Below are 12,870 nucleotides of genomic sequence, written 5' to 3' on the forward strand. Positions count from 1 at the left end.
TGCTAATATGTGCCCTTTGTCCTGATCTTGCCCACATTTTTAGACAACTAAAATATGCATTGCCTGGACGGTTAAACCATTTAAAATAATCATTAGAACTGGCATTGCCATACATATCTTTGGAAAGATATGTCAAAGGGTTTATTTAACAAAAAGCCAAACTTAATCCAAAGAGAGGCGGCCAGCTGTAGAATAATCCATGAGTTTTATTGGCTCACCCGCTGTTCCTTAGTACAGCAACATACCTAAAGGAACAAGAGCAGCATCAGAATTAACATTCTCAAAGGCCCATCTGAATAATTAAATGTATTGTCATATGAAAAATTAACACTATAGAGATGCTGGTTAGGAAAAAGCCCTAACACTGCAATCAAGATATTCACCAAGCACTCACATTGAAATCCTCACTGGACCAGCCTGTAGGTGATGTATCGTCCAGCAGTCTCACTGGGTCTGATTATCTTTACTACCTGTCACAGTAAAGAGCAACGAGAGCCAAGTAAATCACTTATTTCAGAAATGTTTTAACTACATTAGGTCGAGGAGATGGATCTTGTACCTGGCCTCTTTTCAATCCAAAGTACCGGGCCACAGGATCTCCTTGTTGGATCCTAGGCAGCTGGCTCTCCTTCAGTTTACTGAGACACAAATAAAGAAATCCCAACACAAGTATCTCTACATAACTCAATCTAGTGTTAGATCAATCGATTCTCATTTGGGGTGACTATGCATGTGAAACCAGTCCATAGAACACAGGATTCATACTCTATCCAGGTACGAGTTTGAAATCCATGCTGTGAAAAAGGATACTATCGTAACAGCAATTCAGACAGTTCCTCTTTTGTCATGACTATGTGTTCAGGAACTAGCTGCAACAAAATAATGACATAATCAGATTAGTTAAGTGTGCCACACAGCAGTTCAAAAGGTCTTATGACTACAATATTTCAACATAACTTTCCACCTGCTTACCTCATGCTCAGTGATGTTGATTAGAAGCTCCTGCTGCAGAAACTGTTCCAGGATGTATTTGGGGGCCATATCAACTAGAGACTAAAATTTGATGTAAAGAAGAAAAAAAAAAAAGACCACGGAAATGAAAAACTGAAAACAGTAGCTTGAAAAAGCAAGATCTCATGTCCAAAAACATCCACAAACCTTACCTGCTTAGCTGAAGGTGTCATTCCCATCTGAACTACAATGCAGGCACGTGTGATGTTTTCTTCCTGCATCCGCTGGCAGTACATCTTGATGGTCTTGATACCAACTTTAGGCTCCTCTACATGGGTGAAAATGAAGGGATTCAATATCGTCATAAGTTACAGGACTACAGTAATAAGTCAGCACCTGTCACTTGCTATCAAAAATGACAGTCAACATGGTCACTAGGGCCACATTGGGTCCCAATGTTGTGGCTACATTGGTAATAACATACCAGGAAAGAAAACAAACATCTGGTCTGTGGGGTCATCATTGTGTGCTACCAGGACAGTGAGATCTGTCCGTCGTGGGCGACCCTCGCTGGGTTTGTCCCCGAACTGACTTTTAAACTCATCCAAGGTCTGGTCCAACTCATCTTGGGTCACCAGGTAGCCTCTGTCATGACACAGCTGACCAACAAGGAGAGAGTTGTACAATGACGCTTTCCATGTAATGTGACAAGACAGGTCAATCATATACTGGATCCATTGAATCATAGCCAAATAGAGAGGACTCATCTTTGTATCTCCATTTTTGAAGTGGTCAATGTTCTTCGAGATTGGCTGATCCCTTCAAGATTTGGATCAGCCAATGAAGTTGAAAGTATCACCCAGTTGACTACATTAAACTGGTGGAAGCCCTCAGCGGCGCTGCCCATGTTAGCACGGCCATTAGAGGCCTCTATCATTCTTTATGTACTAAAACTAAAGATAATTGGAGTCATTCATACTCCATTCATCATTGAACTATAGTTAGTGAATATCAATTGCTCCACCTTTGGGTATCATATTGACTACAGCTACCGACAGTTAGCTAGCTACTACTAAAGTTGATACAGCTAACGTTAGCTAGCAAACAACTCATCTCAGTAACCCATGATGGTAACCCACCTGCATGATGGTTTTCCGAATTTTCCATAGCCTATATGTTTCCTCATCGTCATCCATTGCGTTTCGATGAGATGTATTGATTAATTACCGGTGCAGTATACGATATATTAATACATGTAAGGTACTTCTCACTAGCTAATGCTAACTCACGTTGCAGTTACGCGTTATTAAGAGGGCGCGCAATGACGATGTCACCGGATATTTTTCAACAATTAATTATTTTTGACTGATCTAACCAGTCGTTAGAATTGCATTTTACCCTCTTCAAATAAATATTATGTCTTAGCACATGTAGAAAAAAAACAAACGACCGTATGAGTTAGCTCAGTCAGAGAAAAACATGCAGATTATCCAGTACAGTTATGGCACGCCCCCTAGATGCTCAAACACACCAAAGATTTGAGGACGCAGAACGTTTCCCAACAAACCCTGCACACCGAGTTTATACAACTCAATGTCGTGGCAAATTAAGAGAGTCTTAGTATTTGGGACATTGGCAAGCTGTGGACTCGTTCTTGTGATTGGATTATATTTATTCACAATGGTAGGCTATTGTATACAGTACTATGGCCATATGCAGAGTTAATTGTTGTGCTGTTGACTGTCACATAGGATGAAAGTATCACCCAGTTGACTACATTAAACTGGTGGAAGCCCTCAGCGGCGCTGCCCATGTTAGCACGGCCATTAGAGGCCTCTATCATTCTTTATGTACTAAAGCTAATTGGAGTCATTCATACTCCATTCATCATTGAACTATAGTTAGTGAATATCAATTGCTCCACCTTTGGGTGTCATATTGACTACAGTTACCGATAGTTAGCTAGCTACTACTAAAGTTGATACAGCTAACGTTAGCTAGCAAACAGCTCATCTCAGTAACCCATTATGGTTTTCCGAATTTTCCATAGCCTATATGTTTCCTCATCGTCATCCATTGCGTTTCGGTGAGATGTATTGATTAATTACCGGTGCAGTATACTATATATTAATATATGTAAGGTACTTCTCACTAGATAATGCTAACTCACGTTGCAGTTACGCGTTATTAGGAACGTGCGCAATGATGTCACTGGATATTATCCAACAATTAATTAATTATTTTTGACTGATGTAACCAGTCATTAGAATTGCATTTGTATTTTACCCTCTTCAAATAAATATTATGTCTTAGCACATGCAGAAAAAACAAACGACCGTATGAGTTAGCTCAGTCAGAGAAAAACATGCAGATTATCCAGTACAGTTATGGCACGCCCCCTAGATGCTCAAACACACCAAAGATTTGAGGACGCAGAACGTTTCCCAACAAACCCTGCACACCGAGTTTATACAACTCAATGTCGTTGTGGCAAATTAAGCGAATCTTAGTATTTGGGACATTGGCAAGCTGTGGACTCGTTCTTGTGATTGGATTATATTTATTCACAATGGTAGGCTATTGTATACAGTACTATGGCCATATGCAGAGTTAATTGTTGTGCTGTTGACTGTTACATAGGATGAAACCATTCTCTCCATAGCCCTTCTGGTGTGTGCTGATAACCTGCTAACGTTGTCTATAGCAAAGAGGCCTAACTTGCAGTGCATTTATTTAGGACAATTTAGTTATGTTTGTGTGTTTTATTATGTAATTATACTGCTCTACATGATGCACTCTTCATTTGATGTCTGTGAAAAAGCTGTGTACATACAGGGTGTTCAAAGGTATTGTGTCTGGATGATCATCTGGCTGGTTTTCAGTTTAGTTATTTATTTGGTATCTGGGGTGTACACATAGGGTAGGCTATCTGGTATCACAAGTCAGGACCTCCCTGCTCCCTCATCAATCTTATCAGGTTTATCATTTACCCTGTTGGGTTTGTAAGTTGATATCATTGAGTGGTAAAGTTTAAACCAGGTGAAAGGTTCATATTTTTCGATGGCTGCACCTTATCAAAATGGTTAAATAATATATACTGAATCAATGTAGTTGCCCAAACACTGTCTTGTGCCCTCAAATTAAAAGATTGATACTCTCAGATCTCTCTCTCTCTTAGAAAATGTAAACATGAGTCTCCATGCACATCTGTTACATCTATTCTATACCATGTGATGCTAAAGATGTTATGAAATTTGATGGAATAAAGAACCTCTGAAATAGGAAAGAACGGAGGCTTTTTGAAACCCTTGTTTACGTGCTCTGCAGAATGATTAGGCTCTCTTGTGCGAGTCATTTGTTTAGACTTACAGTATGAAGAGCCTACTGTAATTGAAAATCTCTATTACACATCACAAACAGAAATTGTTTCATTGCATGCCTTTGTCAAGTGAAGGTTCATCTAGAGTTGATATGATATCCTGACAAAGGTCACAAATATAAGATCACTGCATATGGGCAATATACATCCAAATAGTTGTTGTTTAGTGAAATAGTTTTTGGACCATATTGATAGTTTTGCTCCATCCTTTTTAAAATGTTATTGTTGATGTGAAATGTTACTGTTTGTTTAGTCATAGAGAAGTACTACTGTGTTCTGTACTACTTATGTAACCTTTTGTGTTTAGCAAGGTCAGTTCCCAAAGATGAGGTTACCTTTGTCCTGTGCAAGTCACACTTTGTGTCACTTCTAGGAAGATATAACACTATCTATTGGTATGTAATGAGGACCACTGATTGTGTAGGTGTTATCATCCTTTGCCTGTCAGTGGTCAGCATAAAAGCATCCTATCAGAGAAGAATGCCATATCTTCCTAGTTATTGATTGTCAGAGTTTCATAAATTGGGGGATTAGAGTGTGTACTGTACTGAAAGGCTCAGTCAGTCAAAGGTGTGTGGGACAGAAGACTGTGTGGTCAAATCACAGGGATACTGTCACATGCGCATTCTGCCTTTTCAGTCGACCTTACTGAAAGGGAGTCATGCGTCTACTAGGATCTGCTGTCCTTTTCTCTGTCTTGCTGCAGACTTTAGTAAGATCATTGAGAAATGTTTTGGTGATATTGGCTATGGCAGGATTTCTTATGTTTACATCTGCTGTTGAATCTTTCTATCTGAGAATGTATGCCAGGTGCATATAGTGTGTTTATTGTTGGAGGGGAAATACACCCTTGTAATCAGTAACTTTGTAACACATCAATTGCTGCTTTTCTGTCATTCAAACACATTTTCGAAATATGTTATTACGTGGATTTCCGTGTAGAATGGATGAGAGCAAAGGCATTTTATTTGAATGATGACGATCACTCTGAAAGAGAGAGAGGTTTGCTGAGTTTTTCCTTTACAGTGAGTGTGAGTGAGCACACGTGTGTGTGTGTGCCTGCACACACACCAGCCAGGTACTTAAGAGCTAGCAGCAAACAGTACACTTTTAATATTTGGACTTACTCTCTTTCTTCTCACCTCTCTCGCAGTCTGCCGCGACAGAGGACGGGCAGACAGCCACATCTATTTATGACTTCTCTGCCAAGGATATTGATGGCAACGAGGTGTCCCTCGAGAAATACAGGTGAGTGGGTGAAAGAACAAGTTACTCAGCACTCCAAAATACTAAACCACAATCATAACTACAATCATGTTAAATTTCATTCACCATACCCCTTCCAAAAGCCTCTGACCTGTTCTCTCCTGTGTTTTAATGTGTTTGTGTAGGGGAGATGTTGTCATCATCGTCAACGTTGCCTCTAAATGAGGGAAAACCCCAGTAAACTATTCTCAGTTTGCGGAGATGCACGCGAAGTACGCTGAGAAAGGTTTACGTATCCTGGCCTTCCCTTCCAACCAGTTCGGGAGTCAGGTAGCTACATCTCTCTTCATCAAAACATTTTTTCTCACCTAAAACATTTCTTCTATGGCCATTTTATTACGTGTCTTATGTGTTCATTTTAGGAACCTGGCACTGAAGCTCAGATCAAGGACTTTGCTAAGTCGTACAATGCTGAGTTCCCAATGTTCAGTAAGATTGATGTGAACGGGGATAACGCCCACCCCCTGTGGAAGTGGCTGAAGGAGCAGCCCAATGGGAAAGGCTTACTGGGAAAGTAAGTGGAGACGTTTTGGAGAGACGTGTCACAACTAGCGTGATTAGACTCACATATCATTTTTGTTGGCCATGAATATAAAGTATATTTTGTTTAACCTTTATTTGACTAGGTAAGTCAGTTAAGGACAAATTCTTATTTACAATGACGGCCTACCCCGGCCAAACCCGGACGATGCTGGGCCAATTGTGCACCGCCCTATGGGACTCCCAATGGGACTCGAACCAGGGACTGTAGTGTCACCTCTTACACTGAGATGCAGTGCCTTAGACCGCTGTTAATACTTTAAATACATTATATCAAATTATTTACAAACTGCTTACTAATGCTCCGCAAAGTATTTGATAATGGCTTATATAAGCAGATATTTAGAATGTAACATGTATGAGTTTGGTTATTGTCACTGTGTTAATGATTGCTTTATCTTATGATCTTGTTTTCTTCCCAACAGTGGCATCAAGTGGAATTTCACAAAGGTAAATATTTCTTATTAGTCATCAGCAGATATCCCCATCAGCAGAAAGTTAACACAGCTGAGTAGGAGTTACCCAGAGTTATATGCCAAGCGTTTATCTCTGGTGAAAGCAAAGGTTGCTCATTGCATGCCCATTGAGTTCAATGTTATAGCCTCTGTTAACAAAATAAAATAAAAATGGTAGTCTTATTATTATGGTCTTTCTTGGCCCAGTGTCATACAAATACATACTTAAATGGAAGTATATTTCAGCATTTATGATTTGGGGAGTTGTGGGGTTAACGAATTGAAAACAAAAACACCAATTGACTATTATCAGATTTTGCCGTTAGATCATAGTTAGATTTAAAGTGATTCTCCAGAGCTTTTGTATAATTTCAGCCAGTAGTTTTGAAAGTAGTGCTCATGAGCCAAAACGGGTCCCTGAAAATTGTGCACAATTGTGTATTACGTCATCCATTTCGTATGATATGTTAATTTAAAAAAAATATTACATTACAATATGTTATGAATATGTAAGTGTTTTTAATCCCGGACTGAATCTTTAATGCAGAATGAGTTTCAATGTCCATTGCTTCTTCTCTCTGTATTTGTAGTTCCTGATCAACAGAGAGGGCCAGGTTATGAAGAGATATGGACCAATGGATGATCCCAGTGTAAGTCAATGACTGTAATTACAGCACAGGCCTATGATGGGCTCACTGACACGTCCATGTGATTTGGCACTCAGCCATAACTTCAGGGCTGGCCTGGAATAACCCTCTCCATCATTCTGCCTTGTGACTTTGCCACTGAAATGATGCATTATCGACCATTTATAAATGCTTCCTGGAAACCTTTTTATGTGAATAAAACCCTGTAAATTGGCAGGAGTGGGGGGGGGGCACAATCCTCTATCAAGCACACAGAAAATTTGAATATAGGGCATGCTTTCTTTAACGGCTGCTCAAACATGGTATATCTCTCATAGTGTCTCTCCTGAATGGGACATCCAATACACCACAAGTGTCTATAGCTGGCTACTGTTATGGCTCTTATCTAACAAATGAAATCCAATTATATTAAATACATATAAGGAGAGAAACATAACTGAAAATCAACTAAAAGACATGGATGCTGGAATGGTGTCCTCACTATATGATAGGGTAGTGACTCATAATATAAAACATCTACCTGGTATGAAGGTCTGGGAGAAGGACCTGCAAAGTTCAGGGCTTAAAATGGGATTGGACCACGATATGGGGCAATATTTTTGCCTCTTCTAAGAGCCTTGCCCATCAAGCTATTCATTTTAAATTTTCTCAAAGGTTTTATTTTACCCCAGAGTGAAGGTTCAAAATGAAGCTTGTGGATAGTGATGTGTAATAAATGTACCCAATCTGAGGTGGGCAATTATATGCTTTGGAGCGGTTTACCGGTAAAGTCTCTGGGTTCAAGTGTTTTAAATGGTTTTCTTGGCAGGAGCCTACCTGCTTTCCCATCCCTCCTGCTGGGTTGTAGCTCTAGCATTTCCTTATCTTATCCCTCAGAGGCAGATTGTTATGGGTGCATTAACAGCAGGCAAAAAAACTATTCTAAGGAGTTGGTTTGAACCTGCTATTGCCCTTTGCAGATGTTGGTTGTTTATGTACTAGGATATTGCGCAGCTGGGAAGATCCACTGCCAGACTGCGTGGGGCCAAGCCCGAAACTCTGGTCAATTGGTCATATGCTGCCTCCCACTTGCAAAACCTAATTTAACAACAATGTTTGGTCTTGTGGATGGGATTGCCCTGCTCTGTCTACCTTTAATATTCCTATGTGGCTCTGGGTTGGTAGCCTTTGAGATTGAAATTTGAACAGGCTGATTGAATTTGGAAATACTGAAACTTATTTGTTTTTTGTTTGGTTGCCTCTTGTATCCTTTTGTTTTTGTCTTTGTTTTTTCATTTAGTTTTTTTCTCCCTATTGAACTGTACATTTTTGCAAGTATTGTATCTTGAAACTGTAATTGTCTTAGGACATGCAAGAAAAACAAATAAATCATTGTTCAGAAGAAGAAAAAAAAGAGACATGGATGTAATTCATCATACGTATTTCTTCTCCTTCCTTTCAGGTGGTGGAGAAGGATCTTCCTAAGTACCTGTAATTCTTCCATGACTGACTGACTAATGCACTCCACCCCCCCCCCCCCGGTCAGCCAATGGGTGTGAGGGGGTCTATTTCCCAGACCAGTGACGGTCTGTCCGCAAACCCGCCTGACGGACAGGACAGACCTGATGAAAATGGCGTGCAACCCCCTGGGAGGACCCCCCTATACCCAGACAGTACATCGGAGAGGAACCCTGACCTCTACAACTGTTCCCTTTGAATTCTTAAAACTGAATGTGCATAATTAAAAATATGATCTTAATGTCATATTCTATAATAAACTGAACTATTTTGTGCTAATTCTGTTGTCAAGTGTGTTTATTGTCAATGGGGAATGCGTCTTTCAACGACTTTGTTACTTGTTTTGAATTCCCATCACATACTACACAAGTAGAACAGTAATAAAACCATGGTTCCTGTTACTAACCTGTTTTGCTTTGCTGATGTTTTGCCAGGAGTTGATAATGTGGACAAGGTTGTTCCATGTGATGCAACAAGAAGTTCAAGTTAGTGATTACCTAAAAAGGAAAAAGTAATTTAGATTTACCACCTGAGAGCAGTCCTTCATATATGAGTGGTAGTGCTTGAAATTGAATTTGTGAATCTGTTCTGCTGAAATAAATGTTGTTACACTGCCCTCTACTGGATTTGAGAGCAAAAATAGTGCTAGCATAGTCACTCGCCAGTCATCCCTTTGCTCTGTTGACAGAGACTGTTGGCCACTGAGTTCATACTTAAGTAATAAGGCCCGAGGAGGTGTGGGCTGGATACAGCCCTTAGCCGTGGTATATTGGCCATATACCACAAACCCCAGAGGTGCCTTATTGCTATTAGAAACTGGATACCAATGTAATTAGAATAGTAAAAAAAAGAATTTTGTCATACCGTCAGGGGCGAAAATCTGATATCAACTTTGGAGGGGACAATTACATGACATTTTCTCAAGAGCAATTCCTGAGGGGGGACACCAAAAGTAGTGCTGTAACACATAGCCTACATTGTAATATGGTAAATGTATATTGAGGAACCAAAGAAATAAGGTGTTTGCCGTACTCCTAACTACCGGTACCCAAAACTACACAAATAATCACAACAGCAATACCATTGCCTTTAACACATCTTAGTTCAGTCACCAGTTTAAGTTGAGAGTGGGGGTATCCATGGCATTTTCCAATTATGTTCCTATTTTACAAGTCAAAAAAATTGAGAACCTTTCATAATGTTGCCAAACAAAGACTCAACAAACTTACCTGAGACTCCCTGTCTCTGCCAGTCTGTCCCTGCATATCTGTCCCCAACTCTGCTGTCTGTGTGCCATCTGTTGCCTGCTCTGCCTAATGACATCATTGTGAAACATTTCCATTAGAATTTCATTTCTTTCTTATGAACATTTTATCAACTAGTCTTTGAGATATTAGGCTACTAGGGTTCTTACTATGCGTTTTGGTGTATTGAAAAATACTCTATTTTTCTGCCATTTTTCTACCTGGCTGGCTGGCTGGCTACACACACACACCGTGTGTAGGTTATTTACAGTAGGAGATGGGCTTCTATCATCTTCTATCATTCTATTTGGGCTTCGATCTAAAAGGTAGCTAGCAAATGTGAAATGGATTAAAATGACAAGAGTTGACAGCTGTATGAGTTCACCATTTACACAACATATGCTGCAACCTTTTGTAATTGTAATAGTTTGTTTCATATTGGCTGGCTTCCAACAATAGCTGAATTTGCAAAGCTAGCGAGCACCAATTCAGTTTCAGTGGTGTTTGCTATAATCTTTGCTACCCGGGTTAAATAAAGGTGAAATAAAATAAATAAATAAAAGTTCCCTTGCGACAATTTAGCTTTTGCAACGAGACCATTAAATATATTTAAGACAATGGTAGAAGAGAGTAGTTCTGTTCAGTTTGGACTTCAGTTTATTGCTAAGCTTATCACAGGGACTTTGAAGCACTAACTTACATCATCTGCATGCTGACCTTGGAATAAATTGACGATAGCAAAGATTCCATCTTTGACGACGCCACATAAATGGAATAGGTACTAGCTAGCTTAATAGTTAATATTTGCGCGCTAGCTCTGCATATTCAGCTAGTGTGTGTGCGCGATTGACTAGATTAACCTCACGTCAGTTACATTCATTGAGTGCCTTTCAGACAGTAGACACGACCCCTCTGTTACCTTGCCAACTAAGGAACTGGCAGTGGATCAAACCATTGTGAGGCAAAGGGTGGGGGGGGTCGCAATCTTTTGAAACTTAAAAACGCGCTATTAAGTGTCTATAATCAGCACAATTGCTTTCATTGCGTATTATTAATATTATTTAAATTACATAGTTATGTTTCAGTGATATATTGGGGGGGGGGACAAATCATATTTTCCCAGGATGGCGGGGTCGTGTCCCCCCCGTCCCCCCCCCCGGGATTTCCGCACCTGCATACCGTGGTATACGATCTGATATACCTCGGATTTCACTCAGCCAGCATTCAGGACTCGAACCACCCGGTTTATAATTAAGCAATAAGGCATAAGGGGGTGTGGTACAGTATATGGCCAATATACCACGGCTAACGCTTCAAACACACCGATAGCGTCAAAGCGTAAAATAGCACGCAGCATCATCTGGATATGTATGAAACAAAAGTTCAACATTCACCTTCTGCTACCATTTCTGTCAAGCCGTCTACGCATAGGTTTGATAAATCCAATGTATGCACCACACCGAACACACTGCAACTGCCTCTGCAATGCAATGCTGCAAGGCAAACACCGCGTTTCATTGGAAATGAATGTAATTCTGGTTTACCAAAATGCATTGACGCTGTCGGCGTTTTCGAAGCATAAGGGCCTGGATACAGCCCTTAGCTGTGGTATATTGGCCATATACCACACACCCCTGAGGTTGCCTTATTGCTATTAGAAACTAGTTACTAATGTAATTAGAACGGTAAATAAATATTTGTTGTCATACCCGTGGTATACAGTCTGATATACCACTGCTTTCAGCCAACCAGCATTCATGGCTCGAACCACACAGTTTATAATTACAAAATAACACTCATGATGAATCTGCATTTGATTAATAATCTACATTAAGACCAGTCCGATTTAATCAAGTTCTGTAGCTGGACTAGATGGACTATGGACGGTCAGGTTAGTTCGAAATGCAGTTCACAACAACAGCTCTTCTTTCAGTTGATTAAATTAAGAAGAGCCCTTTGCCGACCAGAATAACTTGAGGACCTGATAGTTGACAAAATAACAACAAAGCCCAGCCATTCTATAATACCACAAATGCTATTTTCCTTTTAACTCTCCTACCAAGAAGAGCAGAAGCCTTCAAGCATCTGCAGGTGCCTGTCAGTCATTCTGCAACCTGAGGTTTTTCGATGATGGAAGAGGAGCAGTGCCTCATCAAGGTGCCAAGGATATCAGACATCAAAGGCAATCCCTGGCTTTTGTTGATGGGATCAATCAATATGTTAGTCTGAGTATTCCATCTTTGTGCAGAATACATGCGTCAATAGATTTGGTCATCATCCATTTTGAAAGGTCATGGACAGGGGCGAAGGTCGGTAGCTAGCCGCCCTTTTTGAGGATAAAACTTTTTTTCCTCGTCAATTAAAAGAGGAAGGATTCAATCAAAGCATTTAATTTGGTTTATTGTAGCTATATTTCATTTATCCTTGCCTTGCACAGGAGAATGCGTGACGTACAGCCAAGTCAATGTCAGCAGTTCTTCAAGAATCAGTCGGAGGGAGACAGAATGCACAGCATCAAGCCAGCAACAGCAGCAAGTGCAGTCGAACCGAGAGGACCTGTGCCGCCGACGAGCTGATAACCACTGCACGGATGCCTGGTCCATAACGGATATCACACTGAATTTATTGTTTTAATTTCATCGTATGGTTTAGCTGTAGGACGTTGAATAACAACCGTTATTTTTCTCCGAATCGCACCATCGCTGTTGGTCTTTCATTCGGAGGGCTTGCCCTGTCTCCGGGAGTCTGGATGGAAGCAGCACTGCCAGGAGCTGAGGGAGCGGTTGGGCTGTCAGAGGCCAGGGAAGCGAGTCCATTTTCCGGGGCCACAGCATCCGAGGATGCGGACACTGTCATTGGAGTAAGCTATGGAATGGATAGCGACTTCGGTA

At 40.5% G+C, this 12,870-nt stretch overlaps 3 protein-coding genes across 6 annotated transcripts in view; 2 read left to right on the forward strand and 1 right to left on the reverse strand.

Annotated features, from left to right (window-relative positions):
- Positions 1-104: 104 nt before the first annotated feature.
- On the reverse strand, positions 105-2,470 carry polr2eb (RNA polymerase II, I and III subunit E, b). The gene is made up of 8 exons (XM_014148731.3): positions 2,091-2,470; positions 1,436-1,610; positions 1,164-1,279; positions 973-1,053; positions 811-869; positions 560-638; positions 395-470; positions 105-245 (listed from the first exon to the last, which is right to left on the reverse strand). Exons 1-7 carry the CDS (start codon positions 2,145-2,147, stop codon positions 405-407), a joined length of 633 nt encoding a protein of 210 aa, XP_014004206.1. The 5' UTR covers positions 2,148-2,470; the 3' UTR covers positions 105-245; positions 395-404.
- Positions 2,471-2,503: 33 nt separating this feature from the next.
- Positions 2,504-9,014, forward strand: gpx4a (glutathione peroxidase 4a). Of its 3 annotated transcripts, none has more exons than XM_014148734.3 (7): positions 2,504-2,634; positions 5,484-5,578; positions 5,722-5,866; positions 5,959-6,110; positions 6,562-6,586; positions 7,182-7,241; positions 8,680-9,014. In XM_014148734.3, the coding sequence occupies exons 1-7, from the start codon at positions 2,545-2,547 to the stop codon at positions 8,710-8,712; spliced, it is 600 nt and encodes a 199-aa protein (XP_014004209.1). In that variant the 5' UTR covers positions 2,504-2,544; the 3' UTR covers positions 8,713-9,014. The 3 variants fall into 3 exon arrangements, with proteins under 3 accessions (XP_014004209.1, XP_014004207.1, XP_014004210.1); XM_014148732.3 differs by lacking the exon at positions 2,504-2,634 and adding an exon at positions 3,356-3,523; XM_014148735.3 differs by lacking the exon at positions 2,504-2,634 and adding an exon at positions 4,805-5,042.
- Positions 9,015-12,261: 3,247 nt separating this feature from the next.
- Positions 12,262-12,870, forward strand: part of LOC106573576 (phosphatidylinositol 4-phosphate 5-kinase type-1 gamma) — a 79,476-nt gene continuing 78,867 nt past the window's right edge. The window contains exon 1 of one of the 2 annotated variants that reach the window (XM_014148728.3): positions 12,262-12,867. In XM_014148728.3, the coding sequence (XP_014004203.1) occupies positions 12,729-12,867 (139 nt within the window). In that variant the 5' untranslated portion in view covers positions 12,262-12,728. The remainder of the gene's footprint in view (positions 12,868-12,870) is intronic. The other variant, XM_014148730.3, reaches the window with a different exon arrangement.

This window comes from Salmo salar, chromosome 16 (assembly GCF_965601325.2).
Source record: "Salmo salar chromosome 16, fSalSal1, whole genome shotgun sequence".
Taxonomy (NCBI): domain Eukaryota; kingdom Metazoa; phylum Chordata; class Actinopteri; order Salmoniformes; family Salmonidae; genus Salmo; species Salmo salar.